Here is a 26,934-nt window from a genome sequence, read left to right on the forward strand (position 1 = left end):
TGGCGACCTGCCACAGTAGAATATAAACACTGGTTGGACATAATGCTGAATGATGTGTGCTGATTGTTCTCAGAAACAACGTGTTTGTATGGCAGCAGAGAGCTAGCCAACTAACATACAGCTGAAATGTAAGGATTGCATCTAACAGCTAACTAGCTAACACATACCGTTACAAACTGTTTCAAATAGAACTCCAGTCTGTTGGCTACTACTAGCCAGAAATGTGTTTTAAGTTGTGTCTGTTAAATTTAGCATATAAAACAGCCTCCATCTTCTACTCTACTGACATGTGGAAGGTGATGCCAGCCTCTCTGGTCTCTTTGGTCCTTTTAGTGCAGCAGTTAGGTCCAGATAAGGACAACAGTGGTTGCTTCCCATATGCAGCTGTTGTAGTTACAGGTAAACTGGACCCAGGTAAGATGGCGGACGATTATCCCATGCTTAATGACGTCATGCCCCCTCTAGTGTTATATCTCTATGCGTGGCACACCCATACACGGTGCAGCCATATACTAGGTTTTGACCTAGTGTTGTTTGTCTTTTTAAAGGACAAAGGTCATGAGTAGGGTTTAGAATTCATATCGAGAAAAAGATGTCCCCGTAAATGCTATCTGGTGATATATTATCCACCTCTGTAACGCCAATCCAAACTTAGAAAGTCATATTTCTCAGTTTCACAGCTCTCGCAGTTGCTGCTCTCTGGCTTTGAAGGGGCGGTGTTGGGGACCAGCTGAGGCGGTTTTTTATGTGATCTCAGTGTGGCGTCAGGGGAACTTGAGTGCCAGGGAAGGCCACCCTCGGCTTTGTTTTATGAAGTTGTTGTGGAAAGTGACATTTACGTCATACGCTTCATTTCTTTTCTGACTTGCTCTACTTGCTCTACTTCAATGGGCTCAGTTGATCTGAGAACCCTCGTTATGTACTGGATAACTCAGCCAGGCTCTAGACCTACACATATGTGGATCAAGCGGTCATTTTGCCCTTGTTCCCTCCCCTCTTAGCACACAGACATTTTCAGGAAAAGACGTAATGCCATCAGGTTAATCATTGGTCAGACATTATTGACTTTCTTTGAAGTAGCTCTGCAACAGGAGGTTTGAAACTCTGTCAAAAGAGAAACTAAAGGTTTTATCATGGTACATTGCTCATGAGGTGCTGATGAAGTCCCTTTTTGTCTCACCATTTTCTTGGGGCTACACTGAAAATTATAAAGCATGATTGTGAACCTCATCAATGTCAAAAGATCATTGTCACTGCCTAAGGCTTACTTGTGTGGCATGACAAATAAAGAACAGGGCAGCATAAATTGAATATAAAGACCAGATTAGCAATTTGAGTTTATAAACTGGCAGGAGTGTATCATCTTGCTTTGACCTCTTTTGGCATTCACAGAAGAATCACAACGCTCTGTATCCCAGGACCCAGGCTAAATACTTCATTATTAAATTAAATGCACTCAAGCTTTATTGACAGTAATGCAGAAGCAGAGGTGAAGTAACCACTGAAAGATTTGGTATGTGTTTGTATATCACTCAGTGCAAACTCCTGGTTGTGTTTTGGTTCTCTGAGCTTCCAGACTGCATGTTGTGTGTGTGTGAGAGAGAGGGAGAATCCTCTATAGTTATTGGTCAGTTTCCTGCATTGCTCTTACAGTGTTTTGTATCGTTTTTTTTCCATTGTTCTTTACTTTCAATACCGATGCCCACAGGACTGCAGGACACTAAACTTCAAAATTCACCAGCTACTGTAACTATTTTACCAGCAAACTAGATTTTTGAACAAAATAGGACCTACAAATGGTGGTTGGTTCCCTACAAGAGTAGATAAACTTATAGCAACTTAGCATTGTTTGGCTAGGGTAACATTGCCCACCTGCTCCAGTTTAATGCACTCAATTCAGAATAGGTGAAAGGAGAGATAACTGAGAAAATAAGTATTAAAGTAAAATAAACTATGAATTCCCTCTTGTGAACAACCTCATATTTTCCTCACAGTCTCCAACATTGTGCAATCAAATTATTACTTGGAGGATCAGTTGACAGGAGCTGGTTTTGACTGCGGGGTAATCCTAGTAGGCATATGAAAAACAAGTTGTCTAGACCCTTGACTCGGGTTCATTCTGTTTAGGAGGAAATTCCCACTGAGCCTGGTATACAGGAATGTACTCTGTCACTACCATTCAGGACAGACCCGCATGCAAGTGTGCTTTCTTCATCATCACCTCTCTGTGGTCGACACGGAGGAACACATGATGCTTGCTGTGCCTGTTATTTGGCTGTGAATTTCCTCTTCCCCTTGAATGAAGAGAAGTTCTTTAATTTTGTTATCTCGCCAGCTGTCCATTTCTTCTTTTGTAGATTGTTGGATGTCGTCAGCGCCTCTGTCACCATGACAGTGTCCCAGCTCGGTAAACACCACCCTTGTATAGTGCACCTTTTACACCACACTTGTGTACCAGAGTCGTTGTCTGTCGCATCGAAACTTTCACACTGACAGATGACCTGGATATTTCCTGTTTCACTAGTCCGGTGTGAAAGGGTTATTAGAGAAAATTGTTTATAAAGGATGGATTTCAGAGCTTGTTCTGAAATGGAAGATTTCAGAGAGTGAGATAGAAGATGGAAGTTTTGTGAAAATGACAACATATTTTTCTACACCCCCTTATTGGTATTGAAGCATGGCATCAGCAAAGAAGACGAGTCAGTCTTCACTTGCTAATTGGCATCATTGGTATTTGTAACAGGGTTACTGAAGTTACATTTTTAGTATATGAAAAGATGACTTTGTTGACTTGTTTGTGCGTGCTTCAGCTTATATATCTAATTGGGGTTTATTTCATAGTAGCGCTAACACCTCTGATCCAGAATGTTAAATGTATGCATATTGCCAGAAAAAAGTGTCGCTTCAGGACAGGGCTGGGTGGTATGGCCTTAAATTCATATCACAATATAAATTGCAGCATGGACGATAGGATTGGGTGATTGGACGAAAACATCAGGGATTGGCAACAGACTGTGTCCATTGGCAGTGGGAATTCCTTTGATTTTCCCCAGAAATGGCAGATGGAAAACATTAACTGTGCGTGTTATTTGTTTAGGTATTAAAGTTAGTCAGCCACTACCACCTCGACTAACACATTTCTTCAGGGGAAACACTGACACAGAAATGGGGAAGCAGACGCAGGGGCAAAAATTATGATTATGATGTTTAAATTTGATACACTATTGCCCAGCCCTGATGGGCAATAACGGTTGTTTTTCTCAAAATATATATTCAGTCTTTTCTGAGGGTGTAAAAAAAACTCTGGCATACATAGCTGAGATCCATTGTTTTTGGTGTGTTTGTATTTTTGGAGTGTCTATTGGCCCTATTCATAGTATTCTGTTACATCACCACACATCTTGGTAGGAGAATAACAGGTGATTGTAATAAATGCTTTTCCAACTTTTGATTATCCAGTTACAAATGTGAAATGGGCTCAAATCTGAGGAAACATGAACTAGAGGCAATACATTTTCTTAAGTGTAAACCTACAAACCTTGGTTTCCAATCTGATGATACTAAAATAGTTTCTTCGCCAAGCCAAATGGAGTTTGAAATTGTGATTTGTAAACAAAGTTCCTCCACTCTGGACTTTGCACATGACAGATTTTGTATCCGTGCAAAGCTGTTGAAGCTGGGCTCTGCGATCAAATCACGCACACAAATCTTCTGATCACATGCCTTAATAAAACATTTGAATATGCTTATGATGATATATACCAGAGGCACTCTACCTCCATGCCTTTTAAAGTTTTGGCATCTACAAGTAGCCTATCTGTTGCCATCTTTTTAAATTAACTGCAGAGATGTGGTAGTGTGTATCCTGCCACAGGCGCCGACTACTTTTGTACATCCTTTATCAAGGCAGGAATATGCATACCGTCTCCACAATTGCAGGCAAAAAAAACCCCTGAAGCATGAGTCCTTATCTAGAGCAAACTTCATTCCAGTTATTCTCGGGCTGATTTTTATCTGGTGAAATGAAATTGAGTCGGCTTGGCCAGACTTAGGGCGCTGACGTCAGGCTGGCTGTGACTTTCAAAAGTTCTGTCTTTCTTTACTCTCTGCCTCTCTCTCTTTTGTGCTCTCTCTATCTCTTTCTTCTCTTTCTCTCTTTGCATAACACAGACATAGATAGTGACATGCTCTTGCTCACCTCTCTCAAGCACGGTTTGTGTGTGCACGCATGTCCAACAGACACACAAACACACACACACACACACACACCCCATGTCCTGAAGTTGAGCCAGTTTGTTCTTGTGTGGTCCCCAGGCTGTTCGCTGCTATGATTCGCTCATCCTGAAAGCCGAGGGCAAAGTGGAGCCCGAGTTATTCTGCCAGCTAGGCCACTTCAACCTCCTCCTAGAGGATTACCCGAAAGGTGAGTGGGTCGACTCTCTTCTCTTCTCTTCCACTGTACTCAATTGGTACGAATAATTAATCATCCATTCCTCACGCAGCCTCTTGTTTTTGTTTACAGACATACTAAGTCAAATGTTTTGTGTCATCCTCACCTTTGGTTTAACATGTTATATTTCTGAGCACTTTGTATTGACCTGCATTCATTTCTGAGCACCTAATTCTCACCACTAAAGGCCTAGTCCTAACCTGAAAATAACCTTTTTTTCCTCTTGTTAAGACCTCCATATGTGAAAACTTTTATTATGCCTTGAAGGACTTTGGGGGTTGTGTAGCTGTACTTCCATGCACACACAGAACAGCCAACTGTCACTTTACTGTATTGTAATCCAGACAGACACACACATACACCATTGTCTCCTACTACCTCTTTGTGGTTTTCTTCACCTTTCTAAATTTGGCAAGGACATGGAATTGTCCCGATATCGATCGTAACGTGATTGTAACGCTGGCTGCTTTTCTTCCATGGTGTTGCGGTTAGATATCCCGACTAACTCTCAGCTTCCCTCTTCTCTAATTACAGCATTATCGGCATACCAGAGGTACTACAGTTTACAGTCAGACTACTGGAAGGTAAGACACATGCACACACACACACACACGCTCACTTACTTGCTTACTCAGTTACTCATACACTTACATCCTGTCAATTACACTCTCACAGTCTGGCGCTTTTTCTCCCACACTGACACTATCACCCACTCACACACAGGATGAATGTATGGTCATGATTGGGTTGGTTTCTGGTGAGAGATGCGGTTTCAGGTTTCGTATTGGAGTCATTTTGAGCTTCGCTCCTATTGTATTGAGATTCTGCGGTGAGACTGAAGGCTGGTTATTAGTATTCTGATGAAAGTCTCACTATTGCAATGAGCTGTACCAAGTAGCTGTAAGATTTTGTAAATATGTATGCTTTGTTTTTTCAAGAACGGATACAATCACAGGAATGTATTGCTGTTTATTGTATCTCAGTAGTTATTCAATGATAGATATTTACCAACACACAGGATCTGATTTTGCTATTTAGGTGCTGTTTAGGTGCGCACCTATGTAGGAACCTTAGCTTAGAGAAACGAGGGGTGCATGATATATCATTGGGCATATGAAGTTGGCCCCTCCCATCACTGATGTTTTAATTGAATAGTTATCAATACCTGTGTTTGGAGCAGGCTGGTAGATATACACAGGGCATAGGTACCCTCACTCCGGGACTCATGGGCATGTTTAGGTACTGTTGGTACTTAGGATTAAACCTGCAACCTCTTGACTATTAGACAGAAGGAAATGAAAAATTAACTTTTTCCGGAGGGCATTTTTGTTTGCCTCCTTGATCAGCAGCAGTTTACTTTAACTATGAAATAATAATTTTTCATTGCATATTGGTAAATAAACACTGTATTTGTACTAGTTTGTTTCCCATTGCTGGAAACCCGCAGCAGGCATTACAGAAGAGGATTGGTGCCATTTCCCCCACTTTATTTCCCTAACCACTCCATCTTCCGCCCCTTGATTGGATTTTTTATGGTATTGGTTTTATTTTTTGTTGACGCAGTGGTTTTTATGGGGTCTGCATTTTCCTCTACTCCTCTACTTCAGGCTGTGTGCTTGGTTGATTTCTGACCAACGGCCACTCAATTTTTCTTGCCCAGAACGCCACCCTGAATTACCTACGGTGGCCCATGGGGGGCATTTGTCACGTTCATACCTGAATATTTGACAACACAAAATGTGGAATGCAAAAAACAGTGCTCCTAATTGTCATGTTTAATTTCACAGGCATTTTATAAACTTCCAAGGGCATTTTTGCCCCAAGCCCGATGCCCCCTTTAATTTCTGACACTGCCAGGCACCCTCCTAGTTTTGATATTTTTTTGAGCACTTGAACACCACACTGAAATGATTCATCAATGTATATTTTGAAATTACAGTACCTTTTTTTTTATCACCTTTGAGCAGGATTTCTGTTTTTGGACTCTATAGTGTTGTTGCTGATGTTGAAACTATCTATTCTGTTTCTTTGTTGGTCTGATAATCCTGTTTTATTCCTGTAAACATCGTTCCATCACTTGTGCTTTAGCCATTAAAAGCATTAGCAGCTGTCTGCGTCAAACTTGTGTGTGTGTGTGTGCGTTCTTTGTGTGCGTGCACTTACAGAGAAATGTGGGTAGCTGTTAAAGTGTGTTTTCATTTAACTATTTGTCCTAATTGGCTCTCCCCTCTCTCCAACTCACCCAGAATGCTGCCTTTCTATACGGCCTAGGGATGGTCTACTTCCACTATAATGCCTTTCAGTGGTGAGTACCAACTCCATTCAATTCACTTAACTTAATTTAGTTCTGCTATGCAATTTTCAGTGGTGCTTCAAAACAGCAAACACCACTGACTTGATGGTAATGCTGTTTAATACACTGTAATCTTGGCGTATAATACACAATGGAAAGACATCTCCATTCAAGTGATTGCTTATCCATAGAATGGCATGTGTGAATGAGAGACCGCGATTAGGTGCTATTGTTGTAGTCTCTATATGTGTGTGTCTGTATTTGTGTGTGTATGTGTGGTTACCAGCTGGAAAATGCCTGTGAGTGAAGCTGTGGTGTGTTGTTTCCATGGTAACGCCACTACCAGATAAGACTCGGTTCTGGCTGAAGTACCAACAAGAATCAGGCATCAGAACTACTCAATTTAAAGGATAATTTAAAGGATAATAACACTTACTTCACTGTAGAGCTTGACATAGCTTCAGTTTACTGGGAGCGCTGCTGTCCAATACATAAATAATGGTTGAACCCAAAAAGCGATTAAAACACGTTCTTTCACACAACACTCACGCTGCAGTTAAACGTGTATAACTGCGACTGAACACTGATCACGACATTTCAGTTGTAATAGCCCATTTGATACTTTTTTAGCGTTGCTCACACACTTCCTTATTTATTTCACTGGCTACCGGTTTTCTGCTGCGTTCATGTAATAGAAGAATGACTTGTGGCTTCAGCTCAGAAGTGTTCTTGATGTGTTTTACACCCACACCCAAACTCATTTGTGTTTTATAATTTAAAATCAACCATAAAAAATACACCAGTTATTTCTTTTGATTTTCATGGGTATGGTTGATTGTATTCATGTGAATATAACTGATAATTTTGATTTTTAATTCCTTGGACTGCCAACGTTGGTGGATCCCCTGCTATGTTTACCACTTTTGTTGACACACTTCCTAAATTTGGCATGTTAATAGTTGTTCCCCACAATTAAATTGGAGGAACGTCATTTGTTCATTCAGTTGTCACATGCAATATCTCAGACACCACTGCATTCCAGCATTCAAAATTACACTGATTGGCCAAGGGGGGAACGACAATTACAGCTCAAAACAAGGTGACATACTGTATGTGTTACTGATAGGCCTAGGTGGGGACTTCATCATTCGTAGGGGACAGCATGTTTACTGTTGCCTTGTTTTAGAAATCCAACAAGTATCCGATAGCTACAAGCTAGCAAATAAGGCCTTTTAGTAGCCGAGTCACGTAACAGGGCCATCTGGATGGGATACAATTAGAGCATCAAACTGTAGGTGAATGAGTGTGCTACAACTATTTATTTGAAGTTTTTATCTCGGCACACTCATTTTTAAGTGATGTGTGCATTTGCTAGAAGCCGCTTTCATGCAAAGATCTACCCCCAGAGCTTTATTAAAAATGATGAAAGGACAAGCGCATCTCTCCAGGACAGACTTTGATTCACGTGGTCATTTGATCTTCCAAAGGTTAAATATTTTCTCCCCACAATGGCCTGGTTGAGCCAATACATCAGAAATCTACTTGTCCAGAATAAATCTGCGCTGTCCCCAAACAAGAAAACTGTAATTGAGTTCTGATTAATCCTCTATTAATTTGTTTAATGTTTACTGCTACTCAACAGATTTTAGCATTTCAGTTCTGTGTGACCTACTGTATAAGCTTAATTTTCTGAGAATGTCATCAGAGGGCTGGAATATGAGCCAAAATACCAAGGACAGAGTTTAATTAATTTCCCACTTGCCTGCTACATTTCATTTAACAAGCCCAGCATCTCAGCATTTCATGTCACTCTTCAGAGTACATTTCATACGAGCACAAAAATAAATTTAGGGGCATACTTACAGATTAAAAGTGTTAGGTTTTATTAATAAACAATGAACAGACATTTCGGATTTCATTTGAGAATGCGTGTAAATACAGAGTCAGTTTCCCTTTGCATTTGTGTGTGTGCGCGCACATGTGTGTGTGTGACAGATAACACCACTTGCCTCCTTACAGCTGCCACCAGTGGTTGCTTTTCTTTCAGTACAAGTCATGGCAGTTAATGTGTTTCCTTTAGACGCTGTATTTAACAACAGTGTCTCTCTTCAAATCAAGGTTCCCCTTCACAAAAGAATAGTTGCCTGCCACCTTTAAATTGGTCTTGTAGTTCATTTACGACTAAGGTTTACTTCATTTAGTACCATTTACTCAACACAAAATTTGGAATTGTGTTTTTTTAAAACGATCACGTTGATCACAGCGGCAGCGTTAAAATAAAAAACTGCAGTGTAGCCATACCTGTTAGAAGGCAAAATTTCTATTCGCACAGGTGCTTGCTTGTGTTTGATATTTCTCATTCACTCTATTTTTAGGAGCAAATGTGAGTAAAACACTTGCACCGTTGAATCCTGCTGTAGTGTAAGTTAATGAGGCGAGCACTGACTAAGTTGCTGCTGCAACATGAGCTGACTGTTACACTCCCATCTGATTATCACTACTTTAGTGAAGCAAATGCAACACACAGCTGATTGCAAATGGGTTACCTCCACAGAATATTGTGTAAGCAACATCTCATGCTTCCTCGCTATTCAGTTCATGTCAGCACAGACACAGCGAGACTCTGAGGAGCGCTGACTGTCTGACTGACACCTTGTGCTGCATCATAGGTGCAATGAATTATGATCACTGTAGTCCACTTACACTCTGTCAGAGCTTTACGGCGTTTGGGATTTGAAAACTACATGAATGAGAAATGCCAGCTTTGTGCATCACAGCACCCAAAATTAATCTAAAACACAAATCTACCTGCGTGGTCTTCCTAAGTATGAACATGATATAGGAAAAACTAATATTTGATTGGTTCACTGGTCCAATCTGACAGCTATCCAGGACCTGGACCAGTTATCCAGTCTTGATGTTGGCTTATCTTATTTTTTCCTTGGCCTCTGAAGTGCTATTTTTCTCCCTCTTTCTCTCTCTCTGTCCCTCATTCTTTGATCCTCCCCTCCCTCCTTTACCTCATCCCTCCCTCCGTCCCTCCTGCAGGGCGATCAAAGCGTTCCAGGAGGTGCTGTACATCGACCCAGGCTTCTCCCGGGCCAAGGAAATCCACCTGCGCCTGGGTCTCATGTTCAAGGTCAACACAGACTACGAGTCAAGCCTAAAGGTAGGGCCACTCCACAGCTTTAACACACAGTTCAGGTTTACCATCATGGATTAATCCTACTGTTATACTTAATTCTAGTTTAAGTGGATGGAAATGGATCTTCAGTGGAAAACCACACAGATTTAACATCATGGCTGTTGACTTGTCTTAACCTCAGGTATCAGAAATATATATGGCTGTCTGTCAGTGAGGCAGTTAACACCAGCCAGCAGTCAAATTTGGATACTTTTTGGTTGTGGTAGTACTTCTGTCTATTCTATTAGCCACTGTGGCAAGTAACCTATCTTTTTAGATTCATTTCTGTTTAACTGGCGGGAGAAATAATGAGGTGACAAGTAAATTCTCTACTGTGGTCAGGGGATGCAAAAGTTAGTTTGTTAGTTAGCTGACTGGAAGAAGAAAGGTAAACACCCAAAGCTATTCGACCCAGACATGATAGAAGACTTTACACCTCTGAAATATCTAGCTGTAAACAGAACTCTAGCTGAAGAAAAAAATGACTAGTGTGAAAAAAACAACATATTAACCATAAGGCGGATTCTTTTGTCTACAGTGCCATGAGTGCATATATTTTCAGCGGAAATGTAATTCCTAACCCTGGCAGTGTTAGTGCTGTGCTCTACCCATTAGGGTTGTCACGATACTAGAATTTCTAACTTCGATACAATACCCAGGAAAGTATCGATATGCGATACCATTTTCTATACCACGGGGGAGAAAAAATTATTTTCAATCTTTTTAAATATTGTTTTCATGTTAAAATCTAATTTTAACATGAAACAATATTTTAAAGTTGTCTGAGATCAAACAACACATTTTTGATTGACAGGTGTCGATCGCCGTCATGATTTGCTCTTTTTTATTGAGGGGAGTGAGCTTATACTGCACAAGCATGTGAAACATCATATTGCCTCCTGGCCTCTGCAGCATACACTGTAAGCAGCTAAGCAAAAAACATAGACACAGAGACCCAAATTAGTCCCTTAATATCCGACAACGCAGGGGGAAATCCCGGTGCAAATGAGACAGATGGACGGACAGACGGACAGACGCACGCTTCTCCATAACGTCGGCCCGATAAAACTCATTCAAAACTTTGCACTTACACAGCAGATTACCCTGCTCTAGTCATCAGCCTATCAGAACACTTTTAGCTTGTTGAAGCAACAGATACCCACCAATGATAGGGAAAAATCAGCAGGGCTAGAGTTAATGGATTATTATTGACAGAATGATTTTAATTGGACAATGCAACGTCCGGTCGAGCCTTCTGACCGGGCCCGGGCAATGCATCTGAAAACCGGACAGTCCGGTCGAAAACCGGGCATCTGGCAAACCTACGTGATAACGTTAGCTAGCTCTGTAGCTAACGTTTGGTTTGCTAGCTAAACTAAAACAGATGATGTGCAGGGTACGTTAATGTTTATGATAAATGTGTAATGCTTCAGTGATGTTGAAACGGGAGCTTTCGCAAACCTCTCGAAATTCTTTATTTAGACTGGCGTGTTGGTCCTTAAGGTGCTTCGCCAAATTTGACGTGTTACCCCTCTTCGTCGGCACCACTGTAGCATTGTTTGCTGACTGAGCAACAACCCAGCTGACTGCTACTAGTGAGAGGAGGGGCTCTGGGCAGCGGTGCAGGGTGTGTGTGTGTGTGTGTGTGTGTGTGTGTGTGTGTGTGTGTGTGTGTGGCTAGTGGAGGCGGAGAAATAATATGTTTGATTTTTCATTAAGAGAAAGCACTGCTGGTATCGATACTGTTGCAAATGAGTATTGTATCCGTTTCAAATTTTTAGTATCGATACTTATGGCAACCCTACTACCCATTGAGCTACATAGGACAATTGTAGCTTTAGCGTGCTACTTTGAATGGGTGGTTAATGTAGTGATTTGAAGCCATTGCTTTTTGTAGCACTGCCAAAAAACGGAACACGCCGGAATCTGTGGGACTTTAATGTGTTTAAGGTTCAAGATTGCCTTCAGTGCACAAAGGGAGGGAGAGTTGCTGTGATAATTCTGTATGTGCTTACTGATTTTCACCAATGTTCTCTCAACAGCATTTTCAGCTGGCTTTGATTGACTCCAACCCCTGCACTTTGTCCAAAGCTGAAAGTAAGCAACATCCTTTGAATTGTTTTCCTTTCAAAAAATTTGCATCATATAATATTGATTTGCATAGAAGTATCTTAGAAATATAGGTTTGTAGAAATTAAACGTTTCATTCCAAAATGAGAGGTCACCGTTTGGGGAAAAATGTGACACCTACTCTGACATAATTAAAAAAGACATTTAAGTTATTAGATGAAACACTGATAGATTTCAGGTAACCACTGGTCAAAATTGATATCAAGCATTTTGGAATGAAGCCTTGAAAATGTACTTACTTAGTGTGGAAAGCGTTGACTCAATCTCCTTACTGTACTTAGCAGAGTAAACACCATAATGCTGCTGCTGCAGTTTTGACATTTTTCTCCTTTGAATTAAAAGCCTACATGCTTGTATGTGGTGTTGAGTGACTGTTGTTACCCTTGGGCCCTTGAAACCTGTTAAAAGCCCATTGTAGTATTTCATTCAAGTGCTTCAGTGAGAAAGAATGCAGTCTATTCCTCATTCACAAAAACGTCCTTTTTTCATTTTCATGGTTTGTATACTGCAACAGTGGTATCACATAATGCAGCAAACACAAGCAAGACTGTTTTCTTTCACATGATTAGACGGTATGTTATTGATGCTGCTCGGTACAATGCAGTCTTTCCTATACATTCATTATGCTGTGGTGGCCACTGACAGCAGGAAAATTGCCCCACAGCTAGAAAATGTAAATGCAATGAAAATTCAGCATCTGGACCCTTATTATTCAGTCCACCAAAAAAATATTGCAGCTGCAATTACAGCACAATTGTCCACATATTATGGTATAAATAGCCAAATGAGAGCCATTCTTGCACTACAACACCTACAGGAACTGATCTTGGAATGGGCCCAGGACTCCCACTCCCCCGTCTGCTCATATAGGCCTACCAAAAATCTGACAGGACACGCTGGTAAAAAAGGCTTGAATCTTGTTGTTAATTGTTTTCCCATGTTGTCTGAACAGACTGTTTGATTATGGTAGACTGGTGGGGTTCAGCCTGGGTAGGATACTGGCATTATTTGATATGCCGCTGCCATCTCTCTCCTCCCCGGCCCCGGTACCTGTTACCTTGGAGACAGCAATATCCATTTTTGCCCAGCCTCGCGCTCTCTATCTGTCTCTCTACCCCAACACACTCATCCTGTTTGCTATTTACACACACACACACACACACACACACACACACACACACACACACACACACACACACACACACACACTCACACGCATACACACTTACTTGCACACATGCACACAAGGCTCTCACTGTTTGCCTCTCCCTCACTATGTCCCTTCATTCTATCTCTCTGTTTCACACACACGCATACACACACCAAGGGCACCCCCCCTCTCTCTTTCTTCCCTTCTCTCTTTCTCTCTCTCTCTCTCTCTCTCTCTCTCTCTCCCTCCCTCTCCCTCTCTCTCTCTCTCCCTCCATCTGCTGAGAGTCACTCAGGCAGCTCAGATCAGAGACACTGCAGCGCTCCAGACAAAGGAAGGTGCCGCCAGGAGCACAGCTACCTATCTGCTCCATTACACTCAGCGTAGACAAGCAACCTTGGATTAACTAAGACCCATCTATTGGCACCGGAGCGCTACTTTTGAGAAGACTCCTATATGGAGGACTAACTCTGAGAAGGGGCGAGAAAGGCTTTCTTAAATGCCAAATAATCTCTGCTTAATGTGTGTTTTCTCTCCTTTCCTTTCACAGTTCAGTTCCACATTGCTCATTTGTATGAGATTCAGGTAAGCGCTTGCTCTTTTATCAAACCTCTGTTTCAATTTAATTTCCTTCCCAAGACACAAGACTCTTGTTTTCTTTCTGTCATTTTAATTTATGAGAATAGTTCGTTGAACGTCCAGTACCATGGCTATAGCTGCTAGCCTAGTTAGCTTGGTAAAATCACAATGCATCTGAACGCCGGGGATAGCCCTATTTTTGTGTTTTGAACCAGGTGCCGACAAATTGAGGAGGGAGCAGGGTGGGTGGCTGGGTGGGCGTTGGGTGGGAGGGGATGGGAGACTCCTCTTGGCCGTGCAGCGAGGTTGCCACGGAAACAAGAAAGTCTGTCTCCCCCTCTTTTGTATGCTGGTGGTCTCTCTCGCTCTCTCTGTGTTTCAGTGGAGAGGTACAGTAGCTCTCGCCGGCTCTGGGAGTGCCAGCGCTTTAGGACTAATGTGTTTTTTGTGCTGTGTCAGAATCGAGCGCTGCAGTGGAAGTCTCAGGCTTCCGTTGCGTGCAGCAAATCTTTGGGTGCAAAAGCGTGACTAGATTTGGAGGGGGGGGGGGGGGGGGGGATTTTCATCAAGATGATTATTTTGGCGGTCCTGCTTTGTTCTTCTGGATAGTGGAGACACAGGAAAGCTGGTCAAGAGGCGAGAGGATGGCATGTGGCAAAGGTCATGGGTTGATTTCAAATCCATGAGGTCTTTAGCACACGGTAAACAACTTAGCCTGCTGAGCCACATGGATGCCCCAACGGAGGGATTTTCAAATGCATCTCAGCTTTTTTTTTTTCAATCATCGCTTCATTCTCTGCCTCCTTCTCTTGTCACCGTCTCCTCACCCCTCTCTGTTGATTTCTTCTTACACTTGTCTCCCTGTTGCTCTCTCTCCCACTATCTCTTGCCTATTCACCCCTCTCTCCCCCCTTTTCCCCCCCCCTCACTGCCCCTCCACTCCGCATATCCAGAAGAGATACCGGGCTGCCAAGGAGGCCTATGAGAGCCTTCTGCAGACGGAGGATCTCCCTGCACAGGTGAAGGCCACTACCCTGCAGCAACTAGGTAAGAACACCCACGTGCTGCACATGAAGTATGAAAAATGAGAGAGACTGTGTACAGCACAAAGAATTGATAACATAATTTGCCTAAAAAAGGGTGATCTCCAGTGTCTGAAAAAGTATGGGATTTTACAACTTAAAATGTTTAGACACACACACACATTGCTTTTCCCTCTAATCACCGCAAGCTCCCTGCAGTTATTGATTGCTTAGTTTTCTGTTCTTGTTATACACTGATTTCTGCCTAACTAAACTTGATCAATCTAATTTTTAAAAAGTAGTAATGGCTCTAGCCAGAAAAGATGAGCTTTGATGGATGAAATAATCAATTTGACCAATAAAACGGCTTTGTGTATAGTCGTATTCAGTTCATTGAATGAAGCTATTATACAAATCCACAAATTATACCAAATATACAAATATATACATAAGTGATTGTCCTTATTCAAGACCTGATACTTGATTGATGCATAGCCCAGCCTGTACTATATAATCATTTAGTTGACCTGCAAGCCAACTGATTGAAGCCTTTCCTCAAAGAACCATATAAGTCAATTTTATGATTTCAGGGGCACTACCTTTAAAGTGGAACTAAGAAAAATTACTTCAAAGTTTCTCTTCTATCCTGACAAAGTGACTGTTGATACAGATTTGGACTGGATGGCATTTAGTAGCATTTATGGGTGTAAACTTTGCTGATATGAAATCTAAACCAGTCATAGCATTTGACCCTGAAAACACACAAGAAATAGTTGGGCAGAGTAGAGTTTGTTTACCTTGAGGTGATATATAACACTCATATGCAAGTGATTATGTTGGCTTCTCATAAAAAATTCAAAACGGACCGATTTCAAACCGGTTCTTTGCCTGAGGGCTTCAGTTGATGAACAGCTGAGGTGATTTGATTCACGTCTGATTTTCCAGGCTGGATGCATCACACAGTGGAACAGCTCGGGGACAGAGCCAACAAGGACAGCTATGCCATCCAGTGTCTGCAGAAATCTCTGGAGGCCGACCCCAACTCTGGACAGTCCTGGTACTTCCTTGGCAGGTAGGTTGTGTGTGTGTGTGTGTGTGTGTGTGTTTCAACCGAGTACAAAATGGGTGGAGGTTTGCTGTAGAGGACAGTACAACAAGTACCAGAAAGTTTAGACAATCGTAGAAAAGTATTTGAATTTAAGCTACTTTTCTGTCATCGACAATTTACCTGAGAGTATCTGAAACTTACTGATTCATTAAACCCCACCGGGAATACCCAGCGTCTGACCCTGGTACATTTACAGCACAAATATACAGTTCCTTCCTATGGTCATGGAAACGTGGAAAAGTAAAGGAATTTGAAACTTGTGGAAAAGGACACTTATCTGAAATGTCATGGAATGTTTTTCCACCCTCATTTGGTTAAGAGTTTAATTTCAAGCTTGGCCGCTAGCAGTACTGGGGACACATTTTTGAAGGAAGAATAACCCCAAAACAAATGGAAGTGATTACATGACCTTTGCTTGCAAGAGAGCAGGCTGTGTACTCACCCTTTTTAGTATGTTTTGGCTTCTTCTGGCACCAAAATAGTCTTTGCCAATAGAATCGTCTGTTTTTGAAATGTTGATTGATGAATTTCAGGTAGCTACATTTTTACAAATTTTTTTACACAAGGATATACAGACACTCTAATCAGCTATTCAGCAAACAGTGTAACATTTGAACACAGACACTGGCAAATAGTGGTCCTGGAAATTCCATAATGTCATGGAATAGGACAGGTCATGGAATTTGCTTAGCAAGTATGAAAGAACCTTGTATACACGAAAAGTTTTGAAAAGTGAAGGCATTTCCCCAAAAAGTCTACAAGTATGGAAAATGATTTCAGTCCCAATGCACATGTGACCACACATTTTAGAAGAATAATCTTCAGTTTTAGAGTGATAGGGCCTAGTTGATGACTCTATTGCCCAGTCAGTATGGAGATTTGATGGGGAAAATCTTTAGGAACCCTATTTATAAGGTACTTGGTGTATTTGTTTTCTTTGTGAATGCTTTTCATTGTCTACAGCAAAAGCTTGACATGCCTTTGTCTCTTCCAGGTGCTACTCTAGTATTGGCAAGGTCCAGGACGCCTTCATCTCCTATCGGCAATCCATAGACAAATCGGAGGCCAGTGCAGATACCTGGTGCTCTATAGGGTAAGGGCCAGTTTGTTCAATGATGTTCTCAGATGACCATCGCCATATAACCTATTTTTATGCACTTATTTTTTGACCTTTGGCTTCCCTCATATATCCAACAATCTCCTGTTTTCTTCTGCAACCACCTATTCTCTCTCAATGTTTTATCCTGCTTCCCCTACAATTGTTTTCAAAATTGTACCTTCAATCTCCCAATTTTACCCTTGCTTCAATCACTCAATCATCCCCCATATGTCCATTCTCCCTCCATGAACAACCACTTCTAACCTCTTATCCATCTTTCTTTGTCCATCCCTCTCTCCTCTCCATCCATACCTCCTCTCCTCCCTTTGTCTCCCTCCGCCTCTGTCTCCTGCCCGTCCCTCCCTCTCTCCTCACTTCCCAATCCTCCTCTCCTCCCCCGCCCGCCCCTCTCTGCAGGGTTTTGTACCAGCAGCAGAACCAGCCCATGGATGCACTGCAGGCCTACATCTGCGCCGTGCAGCTGGACCACAGCCACGCCGCCGCCTGGATGGACCTGGGCACGCTGTACGAGTCCTGCAACCAGCCGCACGACGCCATCAAGTGCTACATCAACGCCACGCGCAGCAAGGCCTGCACCAACACCGCCGCGCTCACCCACCGCATCAAATGCCTGCAGGTGGGTGGAGAGGGGAGCAGGTCCCTCCCTGTGGAGGGGAAAAACGAAAAGCAGGAGTCGCCGATGCCATGGGAGCCTACTTTGATATATGTGAATATGGCTCTTTTCAGTGTATTCTAATAATTCTGGACTTGATGTTGTTTTATTCAGTTGTGTGTGCCTATATCTAAATAAGCTATATTTTGGCAGCAGTTTTATTGATTATTTCATTTAGCGAGCTCAGTATCTTATCTTTTGTTCAGGCCTAAGATCAGTTACTCTATTAACCCTAAGCTAATCAGGTTAGTGTTGACGAACTAGCTGGCTATTATACTGCCATCTCATTAGCGCTAGTTCTATGAAGCAAATGTAACATACAGCTAATTACAAATGGATTTCTAACCCTAACCCCACAATAAGTGCCAAAAAAATGTAGACAATTGCAATTGGCTGTTAAATTTATTAGACTTCTCTGTAATTGACAACTTGAGGGACAATAGCTGATGCCCATCTGTCACCTCAAGCAGGTTAAATCAAACGCTGATAATTATTTGGAGATACTATTTGACCAAGATCTGAGAAGAAACGTTACTGATGGTTGGCTCCCTCAACATCAGCGGCCTCCTCCTTTTCTGTCCCCCCTAAACCTCCCAGACCCTAAAACCCCTTCCACCAGGACAGAGAGGAACGGATATAATTTTTCAGGGTTTGCTCTTTAGCACACATAACTACCATTTGTTGCACAGAGGAGATTACAGTTTCCTGCTTTTTGTCGTTTCATGTTCGCATCCCGGTGAGCTATGTTGGATTACTCCGTGTATCATTCCATAGGGATGTGATTAGGAGTACAAAAAAGCCGGGAACAAAGCAGGAAAACAGCAAACTCCCATTAGACATGAATGAAACTTATGTATCCAAAAATATCTGAAATCCTAGAAGAAAAAGCTCTGAAAAATCACATTTCTGTTTCCTCTCCTGCTGGGTGTTCCGCTCTAACGTTTTCCTGTAAAGAGAAGAAAATTGTCCCTTTCTTAAATGATTTGACCAGAGCCTTTGTCCAGAAGCACCTTTACCTGTGTTGCTCAGATGTTTGTATAGATCTTCAGCTGACTGGATGGGTAGAATCCAGGTGGTCCCAGGCTTGTCTTTCCCTCTGGTGGCATCTTAACTTTACTGGGTTATACCTATCCTGTTCTTTGAGATCTATACTTGTGTCTGGCTGACAGGGTGGTTGCTCCTAAGTGGAGCTTCTTTTGAGCTTAAATCTTTGGTCCCTTCTCATTTTGGTAAGAAAACTCCACCTTAGCTCCCTTAAGGAAAGATGAGAGTTATTTTCCTTATTCTGAGGTTTATCTTTATGGGGCGGATGGTTTGGAGCAGGGATGGATTCATGATCAGGTTAATCATAGCTAGTCTTAAAGTCACCCTTTGCCTTCATTAGGTTTAATAGTTGGGATCTTGCCAATCCCCTTATCCCATGTGTTAATTTATTCATTTATTTTTTTGTCCAAGCCTTTTGTAAAAGCAATGTCATTTCCCTGTACGTATGCATGAAGGAACGTTACATTTTTCACCAGTTATTTTAGCATAATTCCATGGCATTAAGACAAGCTCAGTGGCTTGCTTTAATGGACCTGTTGTGATTGTGTTTATTGGGTTGTGCAATATTGTTGCTGAACGTCATTCAAGTATTAAGACCTCCTTGTTTGGTTGATGCGTGACATGGGCCTAGCAGCCATACTATGTAGCCAAAACAATTTGAAGGCACAAGCTTGGATGTCGCTATCGATTTCCAACCTAGCTTCACTTGTGTTATAACCTCTACCTATTTACCATTACTGATCATTTCCTTCTTTTGAGGTCATCGTTTTTTAAAACCTTGTGTTTTATTTATTTATTTTTTTGTTTTGTTTTTCACGTCGTTTTCCATTCCCATAGGCTCAGTTGAGTAACCCCCAGCTCAGTAGCCTACAGGGTAAAAGTAAAATGCTCCCTCTTATTGAGGAGGCATGGAGTCTACCAATCCCAGCTGAGCTAACCTCCAGGCAGGGAGGCCTGAGCAGTGCACCGCAGCAGGTGAGAGACCAGATAGAGCAACTACACCTCCCCTCCCTCCCCCTCCCTCCCCTGCCTTTTACCAAGCGCACACACAGACACACAGGCATTCCAACACATAATCTTAATGTACACACAGACATACCTGCAGGTCAACACACACACGCATGCACTGTCGTTCATGTGTACACTCACTGACTCACCCATTGATAACAAGGTGGACACACAAACACACACACACACGACGATGGGTAACACTTCAGCCTAACTCCACCCTCCACACTCTGTGTGCGAACGCAGATGCCTAAAGAAGCCGAAAACATCAAGGTACGCTCACAAAACTAAACTGATCAATAAGTGTCATGGCTTTACTTCACTGCAACATGGATGCTGTTTCACTCAGATCGGAGCACTAGACTGTACTGTCAGCACACAGTCAAGTCAGTTGTAACATTTTCAAATGGCCACTGTAACACGTCAACGTCGCGGCTGCTTTATGGCATCTGTTACGGCTGAGGAAGGGTCCAGCCAAGTGTTACCCAGCCCTTACTCCCTTTCTTCTCCACAGCACAGTAGTCACTCGGCCTCACCCATCACGCTCAGCACAAGTTTAACTAAATAAATGGATAAAGCAGTTGTGCAGGCTATTGTTACTTCCTTCAAAAAAAATCTTCCCATATTTCTCTTTCTTCTAATCCTAATCTGACTTGACCTCTCTGGAGTTCATTGACAAAGCCATTTTTTTGGGGGGGGGAGGGGAATCTGTGGTTGTACCTGCACCATGCTGTTGTTTGTTCCTAATCTGCTTTGCTTTAGGCTGAAAACTATCGCCTTTCTGGAGAGATTAAAACGCTCTAATTCTGAGCCAAGTGTTTGTAATTCTCACACTCGTTGACGTTTGGCCTTTGACCTTGCCCGGACGTGATTGGTGAGGTCGTGCTGCCGTAGAGTAGATCCAGGTCTCCCATTGGCTCTGTCCATCTTCCTCCCCCTTTTAGTAGTTGACCTTAGGTGTCCTGCAGCTGCTCGCAAAGCCCCAGCAGTGCCCCCTAGTGTTGCATTACCACTCATTCCATTCACGATTCCCATCATAGAGGCCAGTAGTTCCATTGTGTCCACGTAGGTGTGTGTTCACTGTTGTGCTGTTGACTTGGCATTGGAATGTGTTGATTTTCAGCAGTGATTTGATTTGGTTCCAGTAAATTTAATTGTAAGATGTCTATTTACAGTGTGAAGGTGTTTTGGGGAAGTTCTAAATGGATAGTCAGACAAAGCCTTGGGTTTTCAATGGGTCAGATGTGACTGCATGTCTGATTTGATTTGGGAAATAGAGAAAAGAAACATGATGAGAATGTCTTAATTAAAATATTTATTTCCATTGTGGTCGATGGAAGACAGAATAACACATCAGGTGAAGCTTGGATCACTTGGCTTCAGCCACAGTGATCTACAGTGACATTTTTTTACCTGAGAAGCATACATGCTCCAAAATTGAGAACACAGGATAAATATTTGTGTATAATCTGCAAAAATAATTGAAATTGAATGACCCTGCTTTAAAAGATGATACCAGTGTTTAAGTTTGTGCCAGTCACCTGGGTTGCCCCTCTCCTTTACATTTTTCCCGGTGGTCTCTGTACACAGTCAGCATAGTTGGACATATCAGGGCTTTTCCTCCGTTCAGAAGAAGCCATTTGCTGCCACTTATTTTTGTAAAGTATGAAAAACAACTTCGGCAGAAAGAAAATTGCCCCAGCGAGATAATCCATCACAGTAAATATGAAGCCTTCGTTTGGTTTTGCCAAAGTTTCTGTTTTAGTTGAGTGTTTTCATATGAATGCGCACATTACGCTACGCTGTGCTTACTGTCAATCAGCTGACACCCACAGGAAGAGATAGATGTCTCGACCAGGAAATAATCCCTCAAAAACATGTTGCCTTAGAAATGTCATTGCCCCATCTGTGTCTTATTGAGAGCGCCTTTGTCAGTAATAGTTAATTTCAAACTAGGTTTGACACCGTAAAGTCTGTATTATTAAAAATGACATAACGAGTAAATGTTAAAAATCTAATTGCATTAGGCACACATTGCAAAATGTCTGTGGGAAATGTAAACTAGAGGTAGGCAGGAGTGAATGGGCTATAACTCTCAATGACACCGGTATTCTCCTTTTTAAAGCTTCATATGTCACTTCTCTAAGTAGCATGAATATATTGTTGGCAGCAAAACAGCACTGATTGTACTGTTGAACCTTCAAATTGCAGTGACAGTTAGAGATTGGAATGAAATTGTAGTAAATATAGAGTAAATGTATAGAGACTGGAAACTTCTGTGAACATGAGAGACTTATGTGAAAACAACAGTAAAGTATTATTGAGCTAAAGTTGTGTGCAGTCAGATCTGGCCCATAGGCGTCTTCAGAGGTAAGGATAAGGTTGTCAGTGTGTGGAATGTGGTGTAACCTTTTGCTTTAAAGGTTGAGTTATGCTACATGTACGCTTCAGCAGCAGCAACTGCTTTACAAAGTCTGACCGTGCAATTTGAAATGCATAGAATCGCTGTGAAGAAAGACGATTTTGTTGAAAGCCAATATGAATTGTCTGTTTCTGTAATAGTGATTTTAGTGCTGCAAGTGTTGACAACAAGCAGTAGTGGTGAATTTCTACCTGTAATCCATAAAAACAGGAAAAATGCCCCGGGGCTGTTGTTGCCCTATGAAGCAACACCTAGATAGACAGGAATGTTTTGCTACATGTGCTGCTTGTTTGTTGAAGTGCTAACATAATATCACAGTAGCGCTCTCCTCTTTCTCCCTTCCTCATTCCCCATCGCTTTGCTCTGCCTTCTGGCCTCTTTTTTGTCATGCTTTTTTTCCTCCCTATCGCTCTTTTATCTCGCCGCATTACGCCTTGATATTCAAATATGCGTGTCTACATCTTTTTCACTTGTGTTCTCTCCCTCCTTTGTTTCTTTCTCATTCTCACCTTTTTTGGCATTTGTTTTTTCTCCTTTTGCTCTTCTCTCCTTCGCTTGCTTCACTCCTTTATCTTTTTCTTTCCTATTCCTCTATTCCGACCCCTCTCTCTCTTCCCTGACCTTTTGCTGTGTCCTTTCTTTTACCTGCCTGTTCTTTTCCTCTTTTCTTTTCCTGTGTCTCCCTTTGTCTATGCTCCTGCCTACCCCTCCCACCCCATCTCTCTCTCTAGGCTTGTAAGCCCCATCACAGTGCAGAGGGTGGGGGCTCGGGTCAGTCTCTGCCCCCTCACATGGGCGCTCTGGGCCAGGCAGAGGACCAGTCCAGCCCGGCCAAGAGGAGGAGAGCCTCCAGCCCAACCAAGGTAACTACCTGCTGCCGTTTGACCAACATAGTGGTTTGCTGATATTGGCCTTTTATTAAACATCAGATATTTGCCAGTCATGTCGTCCACTGCCAATATGATGGTTTTATGCTACATACAAACACTCACATGGAATGTTATGGTCTTCATTTAAAGACCTACTGTATCTCAGAATTCCCCCTACTATTGAATAGGTGAAATGGAAAGTTTTAGTGTCACATGATAGTTTAAATGCTGTTTCAGAAGTCTTTCCCCATGCCAATAAAATTCTGGGGGAAACACTGAATACCTATGATTTTTTTTTTTCATATACTCTACAGGAATACACGTTAGCTCCCCACTCCTAGCTTTCCATCCAAACCAAATATTTTTAGCTCATCGGTGAACCAAGACTAAACCTCCCATTTTAATTTTTGTTTGCCTGTGATGTTAGTTATGTCTCTGCTGTCAATATACTTCAAGTAAAATCTCCTAAATTGTAATATCTGCAAAGTCTTTTTTAGCATTAATTCTCAGTTCCTGTCCTGTCTCTGAGGTCGTATGTCATGTAATATTCTAATCTTCTTAATGTGTTTTCCCAGGGTGATTCATGGGCCAGTAATTCAGCACAGCAGCCAGTTCCCAACTGGTACCTCTCCCCACAGAAACTACAGGTGGGTAACACCATATTATATTCTGATGTATTAAGCATGTCAGTTTTTCATCCCAGCTGAGGTCAAAGTCAGTTTTCTACCTTATGTGGACTGTTGTGCTCTTGTTGTGCTCTTTTTTCCCATTCTCATATCAATATCAATGTTAAGTCTTGGGTAACATTGTTCCCCTGGAATGCAGTAAGAGGAAGAATGCCTCTAATTCCTGGAAAGCCATTCAGTCACTGAAGAAAACAAAGACCATTCCTGTTGGAACCGTAGCGCTGTGTTTGGGACTATAAGTTAACCATGTGTATGTTGCTGTCTGCCCTCAGCTGCTGGAACAGTTACGGAGTAACCGGGCCAGCCTGAAGCCTCTGCAGCTTCAGATGTTGGAGCAGCTGGAGGCTCAGCTCACCATGATGCAGCAGCACCAGCAGCAGGTAAAAAAACTACAAACACACACACACACACACACACACCCCAGAACTGGGGGGTGGACACCAGCCACCAGAAAAATCAATTTGATAATTTCCATTGGGACTTGGACAGTCTGGAAAACTAGGAAAATAAACCTGTTGTTCAACCCCAATACACATATAACCACAGATTTCATGTAGTTTTATTTCACATGTTGAAATATTTGTTGTTGTGAGGAATATTCTCCAGCTACAGAGTGATGCGGCCTAGTTGACACTCAAACTGCCTAGCCATTTAACACATATGTCATATTGGAATTGGAATCCTCAAATCCATTGAAGAAGTATGTGATTGTGAAAAGCATAACGTGTAAGAACCCTGAGATGTTGTGACATGTCTACTCTCACAGCTACTTTTGCAGGTAAACAATACTCATTTTGAGATTCTTATCTTTTCTGAAAACTAGTTCGGCCAGTTAATTGGTGAGATGCTTGTATCTACTAGCCCAGCGTTTCCCAAACCTCTCCTAGAGTACCCCTTGTCCTGCATGTTTTAGATCTCTCCCTGCTCCAACACAGTTGATTCAAGTGATGAACTCTTCATGAACTCCTGAAACTGCTTGATAACAAGCTAATCATTTAAATCAGCTGTGTTGGAGCAGGGAGAGATCTAAAACATGCAGGACAAGGGGTCCTCCAGGAGAGGATTGGGAAACGCTGTACTAGCCAATGTGGCCGTTAGACAGTCAAGTGTGTTTCCTGTCTAATATTTGCTGATGAATCTTAATGTTTTTAACCTGCTGGGAGCACCAAGTGGGTGTGGCTCACCGCATCAGATAGTGCAAGGTTGTCAATCACAGAAAAGTAAACTAAATTGACTTTCAAGTACGTTCTTGTGATTGAGCTGGCAGTCACTATATTGTCCTTTCTGACAAACCCTGTCCATCTGGTGCTCGAAACAAGGTTAAAACAAACAGTATCTGCACATACTGGTAGAGCTAGGTCTGACACAGCAGCATGTATTTACATGCACAAATACCCACTGACACCCTCGTATATGATGCACACACACACACAGATGCACTCTGACACACACGTACCCATGTACATGCATGCTTGCGCACAAAAGTTTGAATAATTTATAGTCAATTTACGGAACCAGTATAGAAAATGAATAATTTAGATGCAGATACAAATGTATGCATGCATGCATAAAGGTCTACCTGTCAGTCTACAAAGGCATAACTATGGAAACGGGTTTGAGTATGTCAACATGGCTGCCATCAAAAACAGCTGCCTTTGTAATGGCACACATTGAGATCAGGATTCCATAAACATGACAGTACTATGTAGCTCAAGGCTCAAACCATGATGTCAGAAGAAATTAATGGGTAACCTCATCCAGCCAGAAATTGTAAACACAAAGCATGATTTATGATCCCATACTAAAAGTAGTTATAGTAGACTGGGCTCAGATTGCTCAAATTCTGTTCATTGTTTGTTTTGGCCTATTTAAATGTCAGGCTGGTGTGGTTTGCCATGTATCACAATACAAGCGAGTGCCAGAAAGTTAGAAGGATCCCGTGAAAGTATTTGAAAGTCAATTAAGTTTCTGTTTCCCTGACTGTCTCTGAGTTGTCTCGGTGTGGTAGATCCCACCCATCTGATTCTCCACGCAGGTTCAAACAAACACAATAAAGTGTTTGCCAACAGTATTTGAGACAGCCTGAACAGTACTACTTTATAGCGTGGTGTTTTACGGTTGTCGTATTTCCCTTCCACAGATGAGACAGAACGCCTCAGGAGGTCAGCTGCGCCCGTCTCTCCCCAACGGCCCTACCACCAACTCCCTCCCCTCTCCCCACCCCAGCCTCCACCCCTCCCGGCCCCACCTGGGACCCCACCGGCCCCCCTGCCCGCCTCAGCCACTGGCCAACGGGCCCCTGGGCCACGGGACACACGGACACTCGGACTCCCTCTCTGTGGGCAATAGTACCAGTAGTAGTAACAGTAGTAGTAATAGTAGTAGTAATAATCAGCCAGGGCCCACGGCCACAGGACCCAACGGAGACGTGCCTTACCTGCAGCCTGCCGGCAGCGGCGACGCAGCACTGCTACCTCACACCTGCACAAGCACCCAAACACAGGACGCCACGGCGTGCCGGGCCCTGCACCTAAACTCCTCTCAGGTCAGACATCACTCACTGCCTTTGTCATGTTTCAGCGCTCTCTGCCATGACTTCTCCATTCCTACGGCAGAGCATCTCCATTGTCCTAAAAATGTAAACTCCCTCCTGGCATGTTTTCTGTTGTAAAAGGATTAATCTAATATAGGTCAGTCTGCTCCTACTGGTCTACTTGACCCTGCTGTAAAAAAAAGTGTCAGTTGAATGTCATAAACACCTGAGAAAATCCATCTAATTCAAGTGATGTCATGAAACAAGCTGTGAAATCCATCCCAGTAGATTCCTGTAATTTAACACATCTGTAAAGTTACCTGATATTCCTTGACTGCATCATAGAATTCATCAAACTGCCTAAAACACAGTTCCCAGAATTCAATGATAGTTTCTCAATACAACACAATCTCTAAGTAACCAGTGTCAGGATATCTCTTAGTCATGGAATTTTTGGAATGTTTTGGTGTTGACATACAATACAAGGGCCTTTTCTCCTAGGCTTGGTTCATTCACTTTTCATTTCACGTTTTCTACTTGGGGGAAATGTGGCATACAATATCTTGCCCCAGCAGCTGTATCAAATTTGTTTGGTTCAAATTTGATACAGACCAAAATTTCCTTCACCTTCTGACATCAATTACTAAAAGTTTCCATGCTGAATAATGTCCGTCTAGTACCTGG

At 42.3% G+C, this 26,934-nt stretch overlaps 1 protein-coding gene across 3 annotated transcripts in view; it reads left to right on the forward strand.

The window, feature by feature from the left end:
* The window catches only part of LOC139647052 (lysine-specific demethylase 6A-like), a 50,135-nt gene that overhangs the window by 10,984 nt on the left and 12,217 nt on the right, over nucleotides 1-26,934 (forward strand). Inside the window, exons 3-17 of one of the 3 annotated variants that reach the window (XM_071522873.1) lie at nucleotides 4,315-4,423; nucleotides 4,985-5,034; nucleotides 6,697-6,755; nucleotides 9,792-9,912; nucleotides 11,970-12,024; nucleotides 13,758-13,792; nucleotides 14,740-14,833; nucleotides 15,754-15,880; nucleotides 16,911-17,009; nucleotides 17,433-17,742; nucleotides 19,570-19,707; nucleotides 22,894-23,025; nucleotides 23,607-23,678; nucleotides 23,990-24,097; nucleotides 25,858-26,262. In XM_071522873.1, the coding sequence (XP_071378974.1) occupies nucleotides 4,315-4,423; nucleotides 4,985-5,034; nucleotides 6,697-6,755; nucleotides 9,792-9,912; nucleotides 11,970-12,024; nucleotides 13,758-13,792; nucleotides 14,740-14,833; nucleotides 15,754-15,880; nucleotides 16,911-17,009; nucleotides 17,433-17,742; nucleotides 19,570-19,707; nucleotides 22,894-23,025; nucleotides 23,607-23,678; nucleotides 23,990-24,097; nucleotides 25,858-26,262 (1,914 nt within the window). The remainder of the gene's footprint in view (nucleotides 1-4,314; nucleotides 4,424-4,984; nucleotides 5,035-6,696; nucleotides 6,756-9,791; nucleotides 9,913-11,969; nucleotides 12,025-13,757; nucleotides 13,793-14,739; nucleotides 14,834-15,753; nucleotides 15,881-16,910; nucleotides 17,010-17,432; nucleotides 17,743-19,569; nucleotides 19,708-22,893; nucleotides 23,026-23,606; nucleotides 23,679-23,989; nucleotides 24,098-25,857; nucleotides 26,263-26,934) is intronic. The other 2 variants (XM_071522874.1, XM_071522875.1) reach the window with 2 other exon arrangements.

Source organism: Centroberyx affinis, unplaced genomic scaffold (genome assembly GCF_046629955.1).
Source record: "Centroberyx affinis isolate AG114_WGS23_722 - 3 ecotype Tasmania unplaced genomic scaffold, CSIRO-AGI_Caff_v1 ptg001038l_1, whole genome shotgun sequence".
NCBI lineage: Eukaryota > Metazoa > Chordata > Actinopteri > Beryciformes > Berycidae > Centroberyx > Centroberyx affinis.